This window comes from Neofelis nebulosa, chromosome 2 (assembly GCF_028018385.1).
Source record: "Neofelis nebulosa isolate mNeoNeb1 chromosome 2, mNeoNeb1.pri, whole genome shotgun sequence".
Classification (NCBI taxonomy): domain Eukaryota; kingdom Metazoa; phylum Chordata; class Mammalia; order Carnivora; family Felidae; genus Neofelis; species Neofelis nebulosa.
The window spans coordinates 77,400,090-77,421,121 of NC_080783.1; the positions used below are offsets into that span (position 1 = coordinate 77,400,090).

At 34.6% G+C, this 21,032-nt stretch overlaps 1 protein-coding gene across 4 annotated transcripts in view; it reads right to left on the minus strand.

Moving 5' to 3' along the window:
* Positions 1–3,111: 3,111 nt before the first annotated feature.
* Positions 3,112–21,032, minus strand: part of GALNT13 (polypeptide N-acetylgalactosaminyltransferase 13) — a 540,886-nt gene continuing 522,965 nt past the window's right edge. For 2 of the 4 annotated variants that reach the window (XM_058715236.1, XM_058715235.1), the window contains exons 12-14: positions 15,971–16,105; positions 11,706–11,735; positions 7,304–8,102 (exon numbers count right to left, since the gene is read on the minus strand). In XM_058715236.1, the coding sequence (XP_058571219.1) occupies positions 7,917–8,102; positions 11,706–11,735; positions 15,971–16,105 (351 nt within the window). In that variant the 3' untranslated portion in view covers positions 7,304–7,916. Of the gene's footprint in view, positions 3,957–7,303; positions 8,103–11,705; positions 11,736–15,970; positions 16,106–21,032 lie in introns of those variants that run through there. The other 2 variants (XM_058715238.1, XM_058715237.1) reach the window with 2 other exon arrangements.

Below are 21,032 nucleotides of genomic sequence, written 5' to 3' on the forward strand. Positions count from 1 at the left end.
TGGCAACGCCACTTATGGTTATCTGATCCCTGGGCAAGCCACATTACATATCTGGATGTCAGTCTCATTACCTGTAAATGAAGAAGCGGGGAATAGATTCTCTTAAATTCCTCTCAAAGTTACTATGCTTGTGTTTTGTTCATAGACTTGCACCGAGAAAGTAAGTCATAGCTCCTATGAAACCATGAAAATACATGTGATTTTTCAGAGGCTGATACATCTCTACTCTAAGAGGGGCAGGGGGAAAAACTCCTTCAGGTAGCCATTGAATACAACCAAAAGATAAAAATTTTTATCTTAATAAAGCAACTTAAATAATATAGCAGCATGTTTATAATCTGCCATATTTCACTTTCATAAGGCAGGATATTTTACCATAGAGAACAAAATATAGTCCATACTTTAATGTAAAGAATATTAGGAAGAAAATTATCATTTGGAGACAAGGCTATGCAAATCTTGTCTAAATATATTACTAGATTTTATTTTAAAATTTAAAATACTGTGCAAAAAATATGATACAGTAGCACTTAGCAACTTTAACACACATTTTTCAGTTCATTAATTCAAGAAATATTTAAAGAATACTTACTTTGTGCCCAGAACTATATTAGATGCTGGGGATACCACAGTGAATAAAACTGGCAAAAACTGGCCTTAGGGGGTTTATATTCTAGGGTGTGTAATGAGAATGTTGGGGAGTGGGGAGACGTGAAAGGGTAGACAGAAAATAAGCAAATTGAGTTTGTCAGAGAACACACAGGGGATTGGGAGGACACGGGGGGGGAGAAGAGTTTGCATTACTGATGAAATATTTGGACAGACACCTAAAGAAAGTGAGGTGAGAGAACTCTGTGGGGCACAGGGAGCCAAACAATAGCACGGACACTTGCTTGGCAGCCAGAGTGGAGCAAGTAAGGGGGCACTTGAACAGATGCAGTCAGAAATGAGTGCTTGCGGTGGGGGGGGCGGTGCGGGGGTGTGGAATCAAGCGCGCATGCGTGAGTTCAGAGGTGTAGTTCACCAGGGAACTTGAAGAACACCGTAAGAAGTTTGGTTAGAGAGACATGGAAAGTCCTTGCAGGGTCGTGAGCAGGGAAGTGACCCAACCAAATTTATGTCTAACAAAATCACTATGGCTGTTGTATTTGATAGAGACTGTTAGAGGCAAGGGCTGGGAAATCGGGGAACCAAATTACAACCCTATCACAATTTAAAAAGTTAGAGGTGGTGGCACACCGTGGATGTCGTGGTAAGTCCTTGGTTTCTGGTTATATTTCAGAGATAGAATCAAGGGAACTTGCTGATGGATTAGATGAAAGTTGAAAGAACAGAGGAATCAAGTGACTTAAGGTTTTTGATCTGAACATCGGGGAGGTTGGAATTGGCATTCAGTGTGGTGGGGAAAACTTTAGAAGGGGAAGTTTGAAAACATTTGAAATTATCTATTAGTCTAGCCCCACAGATAACATGTATTGTGAATCCAACTGTCATTTTTAGTTTTCTGTACTGCATACAATAAGTATTTTTGTTTAAATTGAGTGTTAGTCATTGCTTTCTGGGTTTTGGTGTTTTATAACATTTTATGCCTTTTTTATTAGACACTGATACAATGTGTTTAAACCATCTGAGTGTTCTTTGAAAATCTTCTGTGGCATGAAATTTACAGTTTTAATTTTTCCTGTATTGTTGCTATATAATGGACTTTCATATGTTAAAAATGCTGCCACAGTGGGTCAAATTCAGTTTCTGTGGAGCAGCTGTATTTTTAAAAATTTGTCATTGTCCACTTTGTAGATAACCTAAGCATTTTTATTGGCAAATCCATAATTGGAACAGATAGCATAAAGAATCCTTGAGTGTTTGAGCTTTTCAAGTTTAAGGAAGAACACAGTGCAGGGACATTTTACTGTATTTTAGTCAAGACAGGAGGCAAAGAGAGCAAAATGGAAAATGTGATTGTTAACTCAGGCTTCGGTTGTCTTGTGAGGACACTATCAATTTAAGGCAGTGGTTCACTGGTTCTTGGGAGTCATAGTTCCTTTGAAGTTTGCTGGAAGCTATAGATTCTTTTCTCAAAACATTATGCCCCAATAGTCAAACTTTTGTTTATAATTTTTGGGAGATCAGGGATTCCAAGACACCATGAGGTAAGGGGTATGTATGTACACTTGAAGGAGTAAACCTGAAATGCTTCATGTTGTAGAAATCTTCTTTAGATTTGGACCAGTATACAGCCAAAAGAGAAAGGGATGCTAGCTAAGAAAGTCCTACAAGAGTTTACCGGCCTTCAGAAAGTGTCCTCCTTTTCATTATAAAGCTGTGTGTGTGTGTGTGTGTGTGTGTGTGTGTGTGTGTGTGTATAGAGAGAGAGGCAAAAACAGAGGGTTTATGTGTAGAAAAACTGATTAAAAAATCTCTCTGAGATTTTTAAGATGAGGGCCAGAGATGTAGCATCTGCTGCTCCAGAGGATGCTTTCATTTTTCCCCCAAATTTCTTTTAAGCAGCTGAGTGTACTTCTAATGAATAAGATATGTTGAGCAACTCTACGGGCATTTTAAATGATATCAGATACTAAAACTTACTAGCACAAATCTCAGATTTCCCTTCCTTTTCACGTTTTCTACTCATGGATTTTGAACACAAAGAGTTTTAAGATGGAAAAAGAACATGTGAAGCTAGCCTAGTTATGATTGTGCTCTTGAACTACAGTTTATGGCAAATGACTTTAAGCAGTTTAATTAGAAGAAAAGTTTAATGGATATTTATTGAGTTCATTCCCCTGATGATGAAAACCTTAGGTACTGTTGCATGGCAATGAAATTCTGATAGTACTGCATTGTTTTTTAAAACATGAAGTTAAAGTGGTAATAGTGACCTAACTAGAATCTTTTTAAATGCAATAGAATTAAAAATTATGGATAATACTCTACGCTTCCCTACAATTCTGTATAGCCTAAGAGACAAGTCATGCTCTAGAGTGAAAAGGGTTTATGTAGTTTATGCGACACAGAGGCAGTGGTTAAGAATTGAGTTTTTGGCATCAACTCTGGGACCAAGATGATGGTTATGCTCAAACTATGTTAGGAGTGATTGCAACCCAAACAGAATATCTTTTAAAATGATTTATTTTTTTTCACCTTAGCTTCACCTTGCCCCCCTCAATGCCTAACTAGTTTCTTCTGATTTCATGCCCTTTAAATTGAACTTTCAAACTCTCCTCTATTCTGTGTAACTGATGCTTTTATGAGGACCCTGTGAGAAGTCAATATCCAATTTAATTTTTTCCTACAAAATTGAAACTTATTTTGTACGATGAATTCACTGCTCAGAAATAATTCGTGGCCTTGTTGACACAGAAATTCAACATGTTTCCATGAAGGTCCATTAGAAACCGAGTGAGTTTTAAAAACATTTGATAATCTATCCTAATGAAGATATTTCATAAGGCATTTACATTGTTTCTCTTTCAATCACTAGGACAAGAACAAAATTAAAACAAGCCCCTGACTAATCTTGTGAGATGAGGGCAGTAAAGATTTCTTTTTAAAGCAAACACAATTTCTTTTTCAAGTTGTTCTGATGTTTAATAACAGTTTGCTGTTATTTATGTATTTTATGTGCTTCTTTGATCAGATACAAATTTTAGTAGGGAAATAAGCAAACATTCCTAAAAATGAATTATAAACAACTGTATTTTAGAATACTAAAAGGATTTTAAAACTTCCCATTCAGCAAAGTCAATATTTTTCCCTAATTGAAATAATGGAAAAACAAAAGTGTAGACACTTCCACGGCTTTGGGGAAACGGTCTTCATGCCCCCAAGGTCATGTTTCTTAGCAGCCATTGTTGGGATCTGCTTCCACTACAGTCCTGCATGGTAGGCACCATTTTGTCTTCTTCGGAAGGTTCATCGAGGCATTGGTTACTGTTAACATGCCTCAAGGTGAGTCTCTGTAAAAGATAACCAATAATCAGTGCAACCTATTTTATCTTGAACTTCACTAGCTCATCAGATTAAATCTCTTTTAAAAATCTCTGATTTTTTTACTGTAAACCCAGTGATCTATATGTTTGTGAATTAAACTGTGCACGTGGCTCTGAATTATTATATAACTTTTACTGTTACAGTTTCATCATTGTCTAATGCACCTTTATCTGCAGATGGTTAAGGAAATTGGCTGACCTTTATCATGCATTGCCAAGAATTCAGGCTCCTTTGCAAAAAGCCCATTTGTGAGCTCTGAGTTCACTTGAGGGCTGCAAATATTAACATGCTTTCACAAAGCCTTCATTTTCTTAGGCATGTGTTCTTCAGTAACCATTTGGTAAACATGCAAAGAGATGTCACAGCTGTGACCCAAATGAACAAAACTGCTAGAGATGTTCCCATTTCAAAATACTAAACACACCATAGTATCTGTGCCTATGAGACATTCAGTGTAGAAGAATGATTATCATAGCAACAAAGAACTGTGTTCCTTGATAGTATGCTCACCATATTTTGGTTTTCATTTTTAAGCATATTAAAAATGTCCATGCCAAATATAAAAAGGGATGTTATGATCATATATTTTAAAATCTATCTATATTTTACTTTCTGCATAATAATGATATTCATTAATAAGCATCCTCTCAGTACCCAAATGCTGAAATGTAATTTCAGTAATTGTACCATGTGAACCAGTCATCACATATTTTGTCTTTTTTGAGTTCACATTTATATAATTTTTTTAAAGTTTTATTTATTTTGAGAGAGCAAGAAAGAAAGAGAGCATGAGCAGGAAAGGGACAGAGAGAGAAAGAAAGAGGGACCGAGAGAGAGAATCCAAGCATGCCCTGCGCTGTCAGCACAGAGCCTGGTGCAGGGCTCAAACTCAGGAACCATGAGATCATGACCTGAGCCAAAACAAGAGTTGGATGCTTAACCAACTGAGCCACCCAGGAGCCCCAAGTTCACATTTATATTTTGAAATCATACTTTTAAACTTTTCAAACATACATTTTAAATCCACATGTTTTATGCATATTGACTTATGCACATAAATTATATAAATTTCTGCTCAGTTTCATGGGCAATGCCTAGAATCCTCTTATATGGAAAAACTCCCAACCTGAAGAAAATTGCTTGAACATATGGCAGGTGATTTGCCGGTATATCTTGAAAAAAGCACACATTATACTTTTGTTGCAAATACCAAAATTAAAGGTCGACAAGTCTTTTTGGGGGAAGGGGGGGTGGATCTTGATATTACATTGAAAGTTGGATTTTAAAAATGTGGAGGGAGCACCTGGGTAGCTCAGTCAATTCAGCACCCAGTTCTTGATTTTGGCTCAGGTCATGATCTCACAGTTCTGAGATTCAGCTGCATAGTGGTCTGTGCTGGGTGTGGAACCTGCCTAAGATTCTCTCTGCCCATTCCCCTGTGTGCATACACACCCTCTCTCTCAAAAAAAAAAAAAAAAAAAAAAAAAAAAAAAAAAAAAAAAAAAAAAAAACAGGGGGCATGAAATAAAAATGGTGGAGAAACACTGCCTGGACAGTTGTAATTTGTTTGGATTAGGACTGCAAATACCCTGGACTGCACTGTCCTGAGAAGAGATGGGATGGAAAATAGGCTTGTGGGGGATGCTTAATAGACAACAAGCAGGAAATTAAAAGCACAAGGCTATTAAACGTGAAGAAGATTTCAAGATTGAGGCCTTTGTTGCTCTTTCAATACATGAAATCAAGCTATTTATACTAAAAAGAGAGAAAATGAAATGGCAAAAGATAGGCAAGAAGATGGATGATGATGCCAGAAGATGGCTTATGATGCTAGAAATTATGCTGTTGGCTAATGAACCAGCAACCGACTTGAAAAACAAAACACTTTTTTCTAGAAAATTTTCATTAAAATCAACAAAATATTCTTTATTTCTGTTACTTACCTGAGGTCCTTCGTATATACACGTCCTCTTTCAAAAAAAGCAATTTAGCCTTGATTGCTTCCATTAGATCTTTTTTTTTAAATGTGACTTTAAGGATCAGCTTATCAAGTACATAGTGATAATTTACACAATATTAGTATATTTTCCTAAAAAGTATTTTCTTTGAAGGAATTCGTTAATAGTCAAAAGCCACCACTGTAAAGATAACAAAGAACTCACCAAAAACCTCTCCTTTTTAATGTAGTGCAGTAGAAAGACCAGACCTTTTAGGGTCAGGTAGACCTAAGTTTGAATTCCTGTTGCCCCAGTTACCAGCCATGAACACTTGGGCAAGCCGCCAAATCGTTCTGAGGACCCGATTCTTTATCAGAAAATGCTTACCTATACATATGAGTATTTAAAAATGCTCTTTCCCCATCTGCTTAACAAATTTAACCTTTATTCAACTATATAACTGTGATCCCCCTTAGTGATCTGATAAGGGTAACAATGTTAACATGTTTCTAGGCAACATTAAAAATAACCTCTGAATGATAAACTGCATCTGTATCTGATACGCTGCATTATAAACACCTGATAGGAAACCAAATCCTGGGCATCTCTAAGCACCAAGGCTTGTAGTTTTGCATACTCTTTTGGGTTCCTCAGAGCTGGGCCTATGGAGTGGTTACACACATATGTGCTCAGTGCTTCAAGGGTGGTTGCCACACCACCCTGATATGGCTCTCATCCCTTCACAGAGGGCTGTCACCTGTTGAAGAGCTAGCTCCCCTAAGGCTAGATGAACTGCTGCAGGGTCTGCTGACAGAAGCAAGTCGTGGTTTCTGCCCTAGAATTATGTAAATAAACTTGGGACACTAAGTGTCTAGTTAACTCTAAGAAGACCCCTTTTGGGCATTACACTGCCAGGTAGGCTTTGAAAACAAACTAAGATAATATATGTAAATTACCTTGTACACAAGTTCTCTGTGCAAAACGTCCAAACTTTCCCAGCTTTCTAACACGTCTCGAATGTAGTTCTAATGTAAATAATGCCCCTTGTCTTGACTCGTCTCCATACCCCGTTCAGCCTTGTCACTGAGCATTCCAAGCTCCATTGTGTCTTCTACTAACTGGTTCATGAACTTGAACTGGTTCATTCGAACCAGAATAATGCCCTAACTTCCCATGTGTTCTCATAGGAAGCTATTGCACAATGTAATGTCCTTTATTTACAGGACAATAATCCCCTTAAGATCAAGAACTAGGACATGTTCTTATTTGCACTCTTTATAAGAATTCCATACTGTTTTTTTGACTTAAACTGAATAACGATTCTTTTCATTGCTTACTGAGAAGATATTCACAAATCACGCAGGTGATAAAAGGTATAATTTTTAAAAAGCTTTTATTGTATCACTTAGCCAACCACAAAGAAAATCTTAGATATAATTTATGTTATAAACTTACTGAAAATTACATTTTAGTTTTCAAAAATGCATTTCCTTAAAGCTTCAGGTTAAAAATAATAAATTCTAGAAAAGCTACCCTAAATCTGCACACAATGGAAGTATCTGAATAAAAAATTAACACGATTAATTAATTTTAATGTTCCCAAAACAATCCATAGTTTTGGCTATGTTTTTTTAATTGATTATTTTTAGCTCTAATGCAAAATCTATTATATAAACATGACTATAGTTAGCCTAAGAAAGCTAATATGTCATAATGTATTCCATTAATTATATTTATGCATATATAAATATTTGAAATAAAGTAACTGGAAAATGTCTATTAATAATTGACCAAACACTTCTTAATATAGTCAGCCTCCAAATTAATAAGCAGCTAAAAGTAAAAGACAGAAAAATAACTCCATGTAGAAATAGCACATAAAGATTTTTCTTAAGTACATTTTAAAGAATTTCTAGATTTCAATAACAGAACATAACAAAAATAGTAAAATAAATTTAACAGTCTGCAAAACAAATTTACAAAAACGTATCAGAGAATGTAATCAGTAGGATTCTCAAAAATATTTCTAAAAACTTCCATTCTTGTATAGTTTCTTAGTAGCCATTTTTGCAAAGGGCTATCATTACATGTTTCCACAGTGGGCTTCTGGGAGCCATCAGCTACTTTGCTTACTGAGAGACAGGACTGGGTGATTATGTGAAGAAGAGTGTGGGTCTGTTTGACAAAGAAAATAATGAATAATGACAAAATCAAGTACAAAGGCAGTAATAAATCAATCATTCTTGGCAACATACAATTTCTACTGGGTAAGGATGGAAGGCACACGTCATAATAATTGCATCCATGGAGCTAAGAGCCACATCCTTTTAGATGACTTTAGTATCAACTGTATTAAGTAGGAGCAAATGAAGATAAGACTGGGAAGATGGAGCAGAACCTGAGATCAGATGTTGAAACATTTTGAGCAAAAGGTTATTTTGGACAGAAAAGGTATATTCTCAATGTTCACTCTAGTGATAAAAATATTTTTTATAGTGCTAAATGGGTTATTTTGTGAGTAGATATTCAAAATTGTTGAATACCCAGAGTTTTTTCAGTTATGGTTTGTGAGTTCGTCACTTCTTTGCCCTAAACTTGAACAGATGCCAGGGAAGAATCCAGGGGAGAATATATTGATTTAATGCTTTGCTTTACTTTGTACAGTATGGTACTCAAATTGTTTCCACCATGCTTTCACGCAGCTGACCTGTGTTAAAAGTGTTGCACATATGCATTGCCGAATTCAATTCCTCTAAATGTCAATTAGAAAGTTAATGAAGAGAGGAAAAAGGAAAGGTCAGCTCCACTTGGGCTCTTAATTTGACCTAATTCTCCAAACACAATTTGTAATTAATTTTTTTCTTGTTTTCGGTCTATTTCCTCCTCAGGAGCATTAGCTCCAGGAAGGCCAGGAACTATAACTATATACATCAAGCCTAGTGCCTGCCCACAGGAGGCTCTTTATAAGTTCTGATTGAAACACTTATGAAAGGCCAATGCAGAAAATAAATTCTTTTAAAATTAAACTACATCTCTTTTGCTGCTTAATGGACACAAATCATTGGATTTTCTATTTCAAGGACTTAGTGTCTATAGTAAAATTGTAGACAAATGATTTATAAATATACAAAGGATAACATGTATAATTATATTATATATATGATTGTCATATATATATTTTATATTTAAGATTTTATATATACATCTATAAATAAGATTTTATATATACATATAAATGTATATATATACATTTATATATATATATATATATATATATATATATATATATATATTTAGCCAAACTTGAATTTCCTGTCTATACTGTTGAAAATTCCTAAGCTTGATAATCCTCTATCTTCAGTGATGTTTCTTTTCATAAAAAAATTTTCTTGGTAAATGTCATGTTAACATCAAAGACTTTAGTGTTAGTGATTGTGAATTTCATCTTTTATTAAAACGAAAAATGAATTATAAAGTTTTCCTTGATTTCAAACAAAAAAAAACTTGCTTTACCTATTCTCAGGAAATATAACTCCAGAGCATAAATACAGTATAAAATTTTCCATAAAAAATACTATTATAATATTTCCCCTAAAGTGTTTATTATATGAGTGACCATGAAAAACATTCAAAGAACTTTCACTCCTGGTACTTCTGAAAAGCCAGTAGCGGGGTGCCTGGGTGGCTCAGCCAGTTGGGACTCCGACTTCAGCTCAGGTCATGATCTCACGGTTTGTGAGTTCGAGTCCTGCGTTGGGCTCTGTGCTGGTAGCTCGGAGCCTGGAACCTGCTTCAGATTCTGTGTTTCCCCCTCCTCTGCCCCTCCCCTGCTCATGCTCTGTCTCTATCACTCAATAATGAATAAATGTTAAATTTTTTTTTAAAGCCATTAAGCCAGAAGAAAAATTAGAAATCTCAAATAATCCCATTGGGATAAAAAGTATTTTTTGTTTTAAAAACCCCACAAAAACATTGAGTTTTCATTTGTTTGAAAAATAAGTGTAGTTTACTTATTTTTTCTCAGTGTTTCTCAATGATTAATATTTTATGTGTTTTCTAGTTATTTTTAGTGCTCATATGCAAATTTATATTCATCCAATGAAATATCCTTCCACTTTATCGTGCTCTTTCTTATTCTGTATTCAAAAAAATCTAAAAACATAAGAATTACACAATTTCTACAAAGTAGATTTGCCAAAAATCCTTTCCCTTTTCCATTTGGGGGAGTATCTTTCCAATTTGGAGCTATTATAAATAATGCTATCATAAACACCTCTGAACATCTCTCTCCACATGTATAGTCACTTATTTAGAAATTATTCTTGAAGTGAAATCACAAGATCAAAAGGTATGAACCTTTTAATTCATACTAGCAAAGTTTAAAAAACATCTACGATACTTATTTTATAATAATAGCAGTAGCAGCTAACATTTCTCATGATTATATGCTAGGATGCTGCATGGGTGTCAGTATTACTACATCTACACCAGTGTTGTGTGTTCCATTAAAAACATTTCTCGACAGAGACAGGATAGAGAAATAAATATAAGAACACATGTGAAATGATTTTTTTTATTTACGTATTTCTGATAGTTCTAAATAGCCAGTGACAATGAAAGAGAAAGTTAACTTAAATATTTCTCCTGTGCTGATTATTCAAGACCTTGCAGAGTTTTATATTAGGTATACTTTTTATTTTCTATGAAATACTCTTTATTCAGCATATCAGCCCTTATCGTACTTGTTGCAAATGCCTCTCACAACTTTGGAAGACTGTCATGTTAATTCAGTTTTGAAGGTAATGTGACATACAGGCTGACATGAAGCATACTGCCGAATATCTTTTCCTATTGCTTTATTTAAAATATTGGCTGGAAAACAAGGTAAGATGAACCCTAAACCAGGATTGGTTTTTGTTTATAACCTTACTTAATCATTTTCCTTTGAAGTATAAAACATTAGTATTTTCTGGGATTTACAAAATTTGAATTATACTATTTAAAGATGTATAAGAAAATAATTCCTGTCTTTAAACATATACATGTGTTTTGCTATCTAAGACAGGATGTGTCATGCATGGAGTATCCCTAAATCTACCCTTTTGAAAAGATAATTACTGTTGAAAGCCAAGTGACCTCAGACTAAGAAAATGAGTTTAATGACAAAGTGAGAATTATAAAATTAGGTCATACTTTTGCATCTTCTTTATTAGAAAGCACTAAGTGAAAAACTTGATAATTTAATGAATGAATAGAAGTGACTTCCTGGTCGGTTAAAGAACCAATCATACAGGCTTCAGTTTAAAAGATTCCTTACTAAAATTTAGTTTAGAAAGTTAAAAATTTAAAATGAAACTCGATTGTTATATATAATAAAAAACAACGTTATATTCAATAGCAAAGGCAGTAAGATTTCCCCTATTGATAAAGTATGAAATAATAATTATTTAAACAGTAATATATAATGAAGTTGTTATTCAAAATATTAAGTATGATCTCCTGACATGGTGAACTGTGTTTCATTAGAACAGAATATGAGTAGTCTAAAAAAAATGAGTGTAATGTTTCAGAAACAAGAACTAAAATTACAATACTAAACTATTGAAATTCCTATTCACTAATTGAGTCTACATAAGAAACCACAGCTATGGGTCAATGGGAATGTGGAAAGGTAACACTAGTCAGATATACACAGCCTTCTAAAGGTAAATTGAGTCACTGTTTTTATTAGGAGTGCTACACAGGGAAATGGCTGGGTTGCCATTATAGATTACTTACCTTGAAATTATATTGCCATTTACCTGCTTTCTGATGAAGGTAAAAGGAGGAGGTGTTAGGTAAAGTCTAAATATAAGCTTCTGTGATTTCAGTAAATATCAGTCCAACATATTTTACCTACTGAAAAAAAATCCCTTATCTTGTGACTCTGGGAAACATTTGATACAGATAGATATTGAATTCATTTTTTCAGTCAACTTGCTCAGTCACATGAAAAACAAGACTTATTTTTAGCATCATATTTTGCTCCCTTATTTTTTTCTTTGTTGCGTAGTGTTTGTTGAGCATAAGTGCTCTGTCCTAAAATTAGATTCTTACACTGTATATAGCTGCTTGAATGTTCAAAAAGAAATGTGATTATATGTGCTTATTGTCAGAAAATGTAAATTTCAAATGCATTGGAACACAACTGCAATGTTCAAATTGAATATAAGGAAATCTAGAATAGAATGGATGGATGACAACTTTATAGAAGTAATTTTTAAAATGTTTCAGTGCGATGAAATTTAGATTTTTTTTCTTTTTTCTAATTCTGTGGCAGTTGCTTTCATAGCACCATAGTGTTCAGGTAATTGATTTAAGAGGTTATAGACCAGGTGAGGATCTTGTAGTTTTGTTGGTGATGCTCAGTTGCCCCCAAACTGAACATGTTTAGCCAGGTATAAAGTGATACCGAATTAAATTCATGGCTGTGTTAAAAAAAAAAAATATTAAGAAAGTGAAAAATTCTATGTTTCAACTTAAAGTTGGCCAAAGACCTGTATCTATTGCCAACATGTGCTTAGTTTCACTCAAAAGAACCAATTAGATATTAAATTATGAATATGTATAAAGTTTGTAAGCAATTAGACCATACTGGCAAAGTGGTTTTATGACTGTTCGTCTAAATAGTCTATTGCAGAACATCTTTCCAAATATTAAGGAAAGGAAAAATTGTATGTGAATAAAATTGGTAAATTTTAACCAATTGATAATTGATGATATTTAATCCCTTTCATTTATAATAATACACGTTTAGCTTATCAGATCAGCATCATTAAAAGCATCAAATTGTTTCTAGTTTTTCAATGACCTCAAAAGGCAATGTAGGGTAGTGGAAAAATTGCTGGATTCAGTGCCAGAAACCTGGGGTCTAAAACCTAGAGAAACTGTTTTAACACTTTAAGCTTACATTTACTAATATAAAGAATACAAATAATACTAATATCTTACAGGACTATTAGAATTTTTTGAGAAAACAGATGAAATTATAGGCACTCTAAATTTCATTCCCTTCGCTTTTCCCTTCACTTATCCAAGAAGCAAACAAACTGGAGAGGCTCCATGTTTTGAGGCTTTATGATACTGTTTGAATTTTTCTCTGGAGTTTCTAATAATTCTCCTATTAATGACTTTTCTAAAATTGAAAGTGCTATGGGAGATGAGGCGATGGAATGTTTCAGTTGTACACACTAGTGAGATTTGCAGTTGTACCAGTCACTAGCTTTCTTCGATTACTATATTAGAATGTCATTTCTGCCCCCATCGCTGGCAGTGTGATCTTTGTGCTTACTTCCTGCCTGATAAAGGCTGAACGAAGAGAACTTTAAGAAAAGTTTCAGCTCTTGTAATCCTGTGAACTCCACCAAGTTTTATTCTGCTTTGATAGTATACCACCCTCAGGTTCCTCAAAGAAAACTAATTTTGCCTTGATAGCAGTAGATAAATAACTGAATTAAAGAAGCAGCAAGTACCACTTTCTACTTCCTACAGGGTGGATGCCAGAAGACCAGCACTACTTGGCAATGACTCCTCTTTCCCAGCACCTCTCACCCTTTACTCCCTATCCCTCCCCCATCTCTCCTGAAGGCCTGTCATTTTCCAAAGTATATTTATGCCTTTTCTTAACTTTGCAATAATTCCAACAGTTTATAAAAAGACTAAGGAAGATAAGTAGATGTTTGGCCACTGTCTAGACCTTCTCAAACTTTAATATGTATGTAAATGACTTGGGGATTTGTTAAGATGCAGACTCCGATATAGTCTTGTAAAATTCCAAATTTCCAAAAAGTTCCCAGGTGATGTTCCTAGTCTGAGAATCACACTTTGAGTGGTAGGAGTTGGGACTGTTCTGTAGACTAAGTATTAGATTTAAATTTCTTTAAAGAAAAGTCTCTATTCTTCTGACTTTTTTACAAATAAAATCAGTCTTATTTCAAAGCTGAAAATTCCAGAAAGGTGATTCATTATTCCTACAATTATTCTACTCTTATGACCTCTCCACAGTATGATTTATACACTCATAAATTTGGCAAAAAATCTCTACTATGACTTAAATATTAATTTTAGACAAGTTGAACATCATGATTTAATTTTAAAAACAAACATAGGAGGGTAAAGTATGTTATATAATTATTACTATGATCAGATCTTTTAAAACCTAAACATTTCTCAATATTTATGGAATATTATAAGCTTTTTCATGTGTGTTCCAGAAATGAAGTTTACATGACACAAGGTATTCCAATGCTATAAAGATACTACAGTAGCTAACTACTAGTCACCCAAAATAGTAAATTTACAAAAACATTTCTTTGTCTTAGGTGAAGCAATCTATTTTTTTTCTCTTTTCTTTCAAAATCCCTTAGTATTCAACAGTCTTACTGCTGGCTGATGAAAACATAAACAAAATATACACCTAAGTACCAATAATATAGTTATTTCAGAAATTAAAGAATCTGAGTTATGACCATAGTAGCCATTGCCCACTCAAAAAATAAGGAAAGTTTGAAGATTAAAAGTGGCACTCTGAAACTCAACACCGCTTTACCTTATCAAAAGTACATATACTCCTTCTTTCCTTATAAATATATATTCTAGATTTCTTAATTTTTAGCACAAGGCCAATAAAGTTCTGGGTTCATTGTGAAAACTAAAGAGCAACAGCAACATAAAGTTTTATTTAAAAAAAATGCTACTTGTAGGATTTCTCCTTTATCTGTACATTTATCTGTACTGTACAGAAGGAGGGAGCCAAGGGTCCAGGTTTACCCCCATGTATAATTAAAGGAAGTATCTTCTGCAGTCTTAATATAAAGGGTGGTGATGATGATAGCTCAAGAGAAAAAATGGGGGTCAGACAAAGGTGAACAAGGTACAGAGGAGACAGGAGTCTGAATAGAACACACTGGTGCATTATCGGAATGATTCAGGATGTTTGCCCTTAATTATGTCACAGAAGAAGAATATTTTATGTCCAAAGAGCTTGATTATATAAATTTTGGAGCCAAATTTTAACCCTACATAATCAATTTCAAATTATGTAAAAATTCAGTAAGTTTTCCTGCTAAGAAACTACAACATCATGCAAATTGGAAGGACATTCAAAAAGTTTTTTAAAAGAAATTATTACAATATCAATAATACCAACGACTATACATTGGTTTTTAAAATGTTACACTTGCAGAGTATTTTAGGCTTAGGTAAAACAGTGCATTTGTGAAATTTCTTTACCTCTAGTGCATTATTTATCTTGCAAGAATAGTTCTTATTTTAAGTCACCAACCATTTAATGAGGAAAATGTAACACGGATGACCCAATTCATTTTGTTAAGCAAAGGGAGTGGAAAGGAACGAAGCTGTTTCAAGGCAACTTCCTTATGGAGAAGAAAATATTTCTTTTTTATTAGCTCCATCTGATGGTTGATCTGGTTTTTACACACAGCCTGGCTATAAATTCCCAACAGTAATTTTATTGTTTTCTCTCCCTCTCTTCTATCAGAAAGATGTACTACATTGAGGAAATGCTGCTTGGCTGATTATGTACCTAATTAGGTTATCGAATTTTGCAAAGTATTTACCATTATAAAGAGCATTCTTGCTAATCTTATCAGCTTTTTTCTTTTTTCCTTTAAGTTGGGAAGCTATAAAATTTAAAATTTGAAAATATTGTTGATATTGTCCTGTAATGCGCATCTTCATATATACCTCTCACCTAAGCGTAGCTGGCCACTTGCCTAACTTATATGAAGCATGTACATGTGATAACACATTTTAAGCACATAAAAAATGAATTTACTTTCCTTATCTGTGTTTTACACAAGTGGACTAGTTTGGCAAAAACCTGTTTATATGCTATACCATCCAAATGCTATCAGATAGAGGTGTGCATGCTTGAAAATAGAGTTCTTCCAATGCAGAAAAAGTAGCTTAGCATTTAAATGTATTTGAAATATATAAATGAGTTTAAGCACTAAATAATAAGTAAATTGAAGAAAATACTGTACCTCCGCATCATATTCCCATAACTGATTTCCTCTCATGTGATGGCATTTTAACATGATTACAGGTCCGCTGAGTCTAGACACATCCAAGCACAAATCATCAGTTCGGATTTCTTTGTCAGCGGTATAAGAAAACACCTGGGAATATAAAATTCAGCTAATAAAATAATCTTAAAAACAAAGAAACCCCACAATATAGCAGATTTCTCTGTGGAAGCATTGATGCCAACTTGTGTTTTCAAATAGTCTCTGCCGTGTGATCTTGAGAAAGCTAGTTGACCTCTGAGTCCTTTCCCTCAACTGCAAAATAAGGCAGTGTCATCTGTTTCATAAAGTTTTTGTGAGGCCTCAGTTTAATAAACTAAAATAGTAAATACTTATTATTTGGTGGCACCACATTTCCTGCACTATACTTGTCTCATATATCATACAACTGGTTCAATAAAATAAACTTTGTTAACCATATGGGGCTCAACAAAGGGCACTCCTTATTCTCACCACCATATGACCAGTACCCCAGCTCTATAGAGCTCATGATGTCTTTCATAAAGACGTTTAAATCTTTCTTTCCATAGGTACATCATGTAAATTTTATTAAATATTGTCAGTGTGTTTCCAAAGGTTGTAGAATTAGCTTCTCCAGAGAGCTCATTAAAGGTAGGCTCTCTGCTTATCTTATACGGTTATAGCTGGGCTTGGCTACGATTCTCAAAATATCCAACAAATATCAAGGTGGAGTGTGGATTCGTTGTTAGCTAATTTAAACTGATACTGTAAGAATCTCTTTTTTAAAAAATTCATGGTATGAATAATTTATTTATAACATTGATTATTGAAGGTTCATGAGTTAGTAAGTACCTAAATTACACAAGTTATTTTCTTCTGTTAGCTATGATAAGCATGGTTCAGTGTTTTGTGGGTATTTTTTTCTTTGCAATGTCAAGAGGGAATATAATAAGGAAGATTATATGAGGATCTTTTAGTTTTCCAATGCAGTCTGATAAAATTGGAGGAAGTCAGCTCTAGAAATCAATTATACACTCTGGAGCCCTGGCCTGTAAGCTGAACTAGTTAGTCTTGAAGGGGTTGGCCTCTTCAGCACCGAGACTCAGGACTTCTCTGAAAATCACAAGTGGTAAGAGGAGAATGCAAAGTCAATGATAAGGAAATTCTTCACAAAGGTTGTACATTCTACTCAACAGTATAAAACCTTGAGAAGTATATGAAATTCATTTAATTAAACTATGTAAAATATAGATTTGATGTACGGCATTCAGAAAAAAATTTCCTATCTTTTGTACTTTTTAATGCTCACACTTTTAATGGGAATTATGAGTAACCAAGAGAATAAAAGAAATACCTATCAAACATAAGTACTATATCCTTTCCAAACATGGTATTTATTAATACAGTATTCAATTTAATACAAACATATTTAATAGCTGAATTTAGTAGGAGACCTTGATTTGAAGGAGGGAAATTTCTGGAGAAATTTCTTTTATCTTTTGTTTTAATGTGAAGTATAATTTTCCACATTGAAGTATTTTCTTTTAGTTGTATACAGATGCCAGTGTAAATGCAAACACCAAAGCATTCACATTTGCCATTAATTTTGTATGAGGAGTACAATCACAGCCTGAAAAATGATTTTTCCTCAGTTCTCTTATGATAGTTTGGAAACTTTACCACATTCTTTTTTCCTTGATTACTAATTTTAATTCAATCAGTAGCTATCTTAAGTGATTTATACTCAATAAAGATATATTTGTAGAATATATTCTGAGCCTATATATATATATATATATATATATATATATAGTACCTGAAATTATGTTTCTTTGGCCTTTGCACTTGAAAAAAATTAACTGATGTTAAAATGCTTGGTCCACAGATAATTTTTTCCTAAAAAAAATCTGTATATAATGCTTTATTTTCTGGAATTAATTTGTTCACAAATCCTAATAATATGATTAATTTATTTTTCATACCTGAGAATCTCATTTTTATGCTTGATTACTATTTTTTTCTTGAAGTAAGTAGCATACTTTATTACACAGTGGTAAATGAAAGGATGGACTTTATTTTTTTAATATGATATTTATTGTCAAATTGGTTTCCATACAACATCCAGTGCTCATCCCAACAGGTCCCCTCCTCAATGCCCATCGCCCACTTTCCCCTCCCTCGCACCCCCCCATCTACTGTCTGTTTATTCTCAGTTTTTAACAGTCTCTTATGGTTTGCCTCCCTCCCTAGCTTTTTTTTTCCCCTGTCCCATCTCCATGGTCTTCTGTTAAGTTTCTCAGGATCCACATAAGAGTGAAAACATATGGTATCTGTCTTTCTCTGTATGGCTTATTTCACTTAGCATAACACTCTCCAGTTCCATCCACATTAGTACAAAAGGCCATATTTCATTCTTTCTCATTGCCAAACAGTATTCCATTGTGTATATAAACCAATTTTTTTTATCCATTCGTCAGTTGATGGACATTTAGGCTCTTTCCACAATTTGGCTATTGTTGAAAGTGCTGCTAAAAACATTGGGGGTACAAGTGCCCTATGCATCAGCACTCCTGTATCCCTTGGGTAAATTCCTAGCAGTGCTATTGCTGGTTCATAGGGTAGATCTATTTTTTAAATTTTTTGAGGAACCTCCACACTGTTTTCCAGAGTGGCTGCACCAGTTTGCATTCCCACCAACAGTGAAAGAGGGTTCCCGTTTCTCCACATCCTCTCCAGAATCTATAGTCTCCTGATTTGTTCATTTTAGCAATTCTGTCTGACTTGTGTGAGGCGATATCTCAGTGTGGTTTTGATTTGTATTTCCCTGATGAGGAGTGACGTTGAACATCTTTTCATGTGCCTGTTGGCTATCTGGATGTTTTCTTTAGAGAAGTGTCTATTCATGTTTTCTGCCCATTTATTCACTGGATTATTTGTTTTTTTGGGTGTAGAGTTTGGTGAGTTCTTTATAGATGTTGGATACTAGCCCTTTGTCTGATATGTCATTTGCAAATATCTTCTCCCATTGTGTCAGTTGCCTTTTAGTTTTTGTTGATTGTTTCCTTGCAGTGCAGAAGCTTTTTATCTTCATGAGGTCCCTATAGTTCATTTTTGCTTTTAATTCCCTTGCCTTTGGGGATGTGTCAAGTAAGAAATTGCTGCGGCTGAGGTCAGAGAGGTTTTTGCCTGCTTTCTCCTCTAGGGTTTTGATGGTTTCCTGTCTCACATTCAGGTCCTTTATCCATTTTGAGTTTATTTTTGTGAATGGTGTAAGAAAGTGGTCTGGGTCATTCTTCTGAATGTCGCTGTCCAGTTCTCCCAGCACCATTTGTTAAAGAGACTGTTTTCCATTGGATATTCTTTCCTGCTTTGTCAAAGATTAGTTGGCCATACATTTGTGGGTCCAATGCTGGAGTCTCTATTCTGTTCCCTTGGTCTATGTGTCTGTTTTTGTGCCAATACCACACTGTCTTGATGATTACAGCTTTTAGTAGAGGCTAAAGTCTTAGATTGTGATGCCTCCTGCTTTGGTCATCTTCTTCAAATTACTTTGGCTATTCGGGGTCTTTTGTGGTTCCATACAAATTTTAGGATTGCTTGTTCTAGCTTCGGGAAGAATGCTGGTGCAATTTTGATTGGGATTGCATTGAATGTGTAGATTGCCTTGAGTAGTATTGACATTTTAATAATACTTATTCTTCTAATCATTGAGCACGGAATGTTTTTCCATTTCTTTGTATCTTCTTCAATTTCCTTCATAAGCTTTCTATAGTTTTCAGCATACAGATCTTTTACATCTTCGGTTAGGTTTATTACTACGTATTTATGCTTCTTGGTTCAATTGTGAATGGAATCAGTTTGTTTGTCTTTCTGTTGCTTCATTATTAGTATATGAAAATGAAACTGATTTCTGTACATTAATTTTGTATCCTGTGACTTTACTGAATTCATGTATCCGTTCTAGTAGACTTTTGGTGGAGTCTATCGGGTGTTCCATGTACAATATCATGTCATCTGCAAAAAGTGAAAGCTTGACTTCATCTTTGCCAATTTTGATGCCTTTAATTTCCTTTTGTTGTCTGATTGCTGATGCTAGCACTTCCAACACTATGTTAAACAACAGCGGTGAGGGGCGCCTGGGTGGCTCAGTCGGTTAAGCGTCAGACTTCGGCTCAGGTCATGATCTCACGGTCTGTGAGTTTGAGCCCCGCGTCGGGCTCTGTGCTGAGAGCTCAGAGCCTGGAGCCCGTTTCAGATTCTGTGTCTCCCTCTCTCTCTGCCCCTCCCAGCTCATGCTCTGTCTCTCTCTGTCTCAAAAATAAATAAAAACATTAAAAACAAAAAAATAACAGTGGTGAGAGTGGACATCCCTGTCATGTTCCTGATCTCGGGGAAAGCTCTCCATTTTCCCCATTGAGGATATTAGCTGTGGGCTTTTCATAAACGGCTTTTATGATGTTTAAGTATGTTCCTTCTATCCCGACTTTCTCGAGGGTTTTTATTAACAAAGGCTGAATTTTATCAAATGCTTTTTCTGCATCGATTGACAGGATCATATGGTTCTTTTCTCTTATTAATGTGATGTATCACATTGATTTGCGAATGTTGAACCAGCCCTGCAGCCCAGGAATGAATCCCACTTGATCATGGTGAAGAATTGTTTTTATATGCTGTTGAATTCGATTTGCTAGTATCTTGTTGAGAATTTTTGCATCCATATTCAGCAGGGATATTGGCCTGTAGTTCTCTTTTTTTTTTTTTTTCCTGGCTCTCTGTCTGGTTTGGGAATCAAAGTAATGCTATCTTCATAGAATGAGTCTGGAAGTTTTCCTTCTCTTTCTATTTTTTGGAACAGCTTGAGAAGGATAGGTATTATCACTGCTTTAAATGTCTGTTAGAATTCCCCAGGGAAGCCATCTGGTCCTGGACTCTTATTTGTTGGGAGATTTTTGATAACTGATTCAATTTCTTCACTGGTTTTGGGTATGTTCAAGTTTTCTATTTCTTCCTGTTTGAGTTTTGGAAGTGGGTGGGTGCTTAGGAATTTGTCCATTTCTTC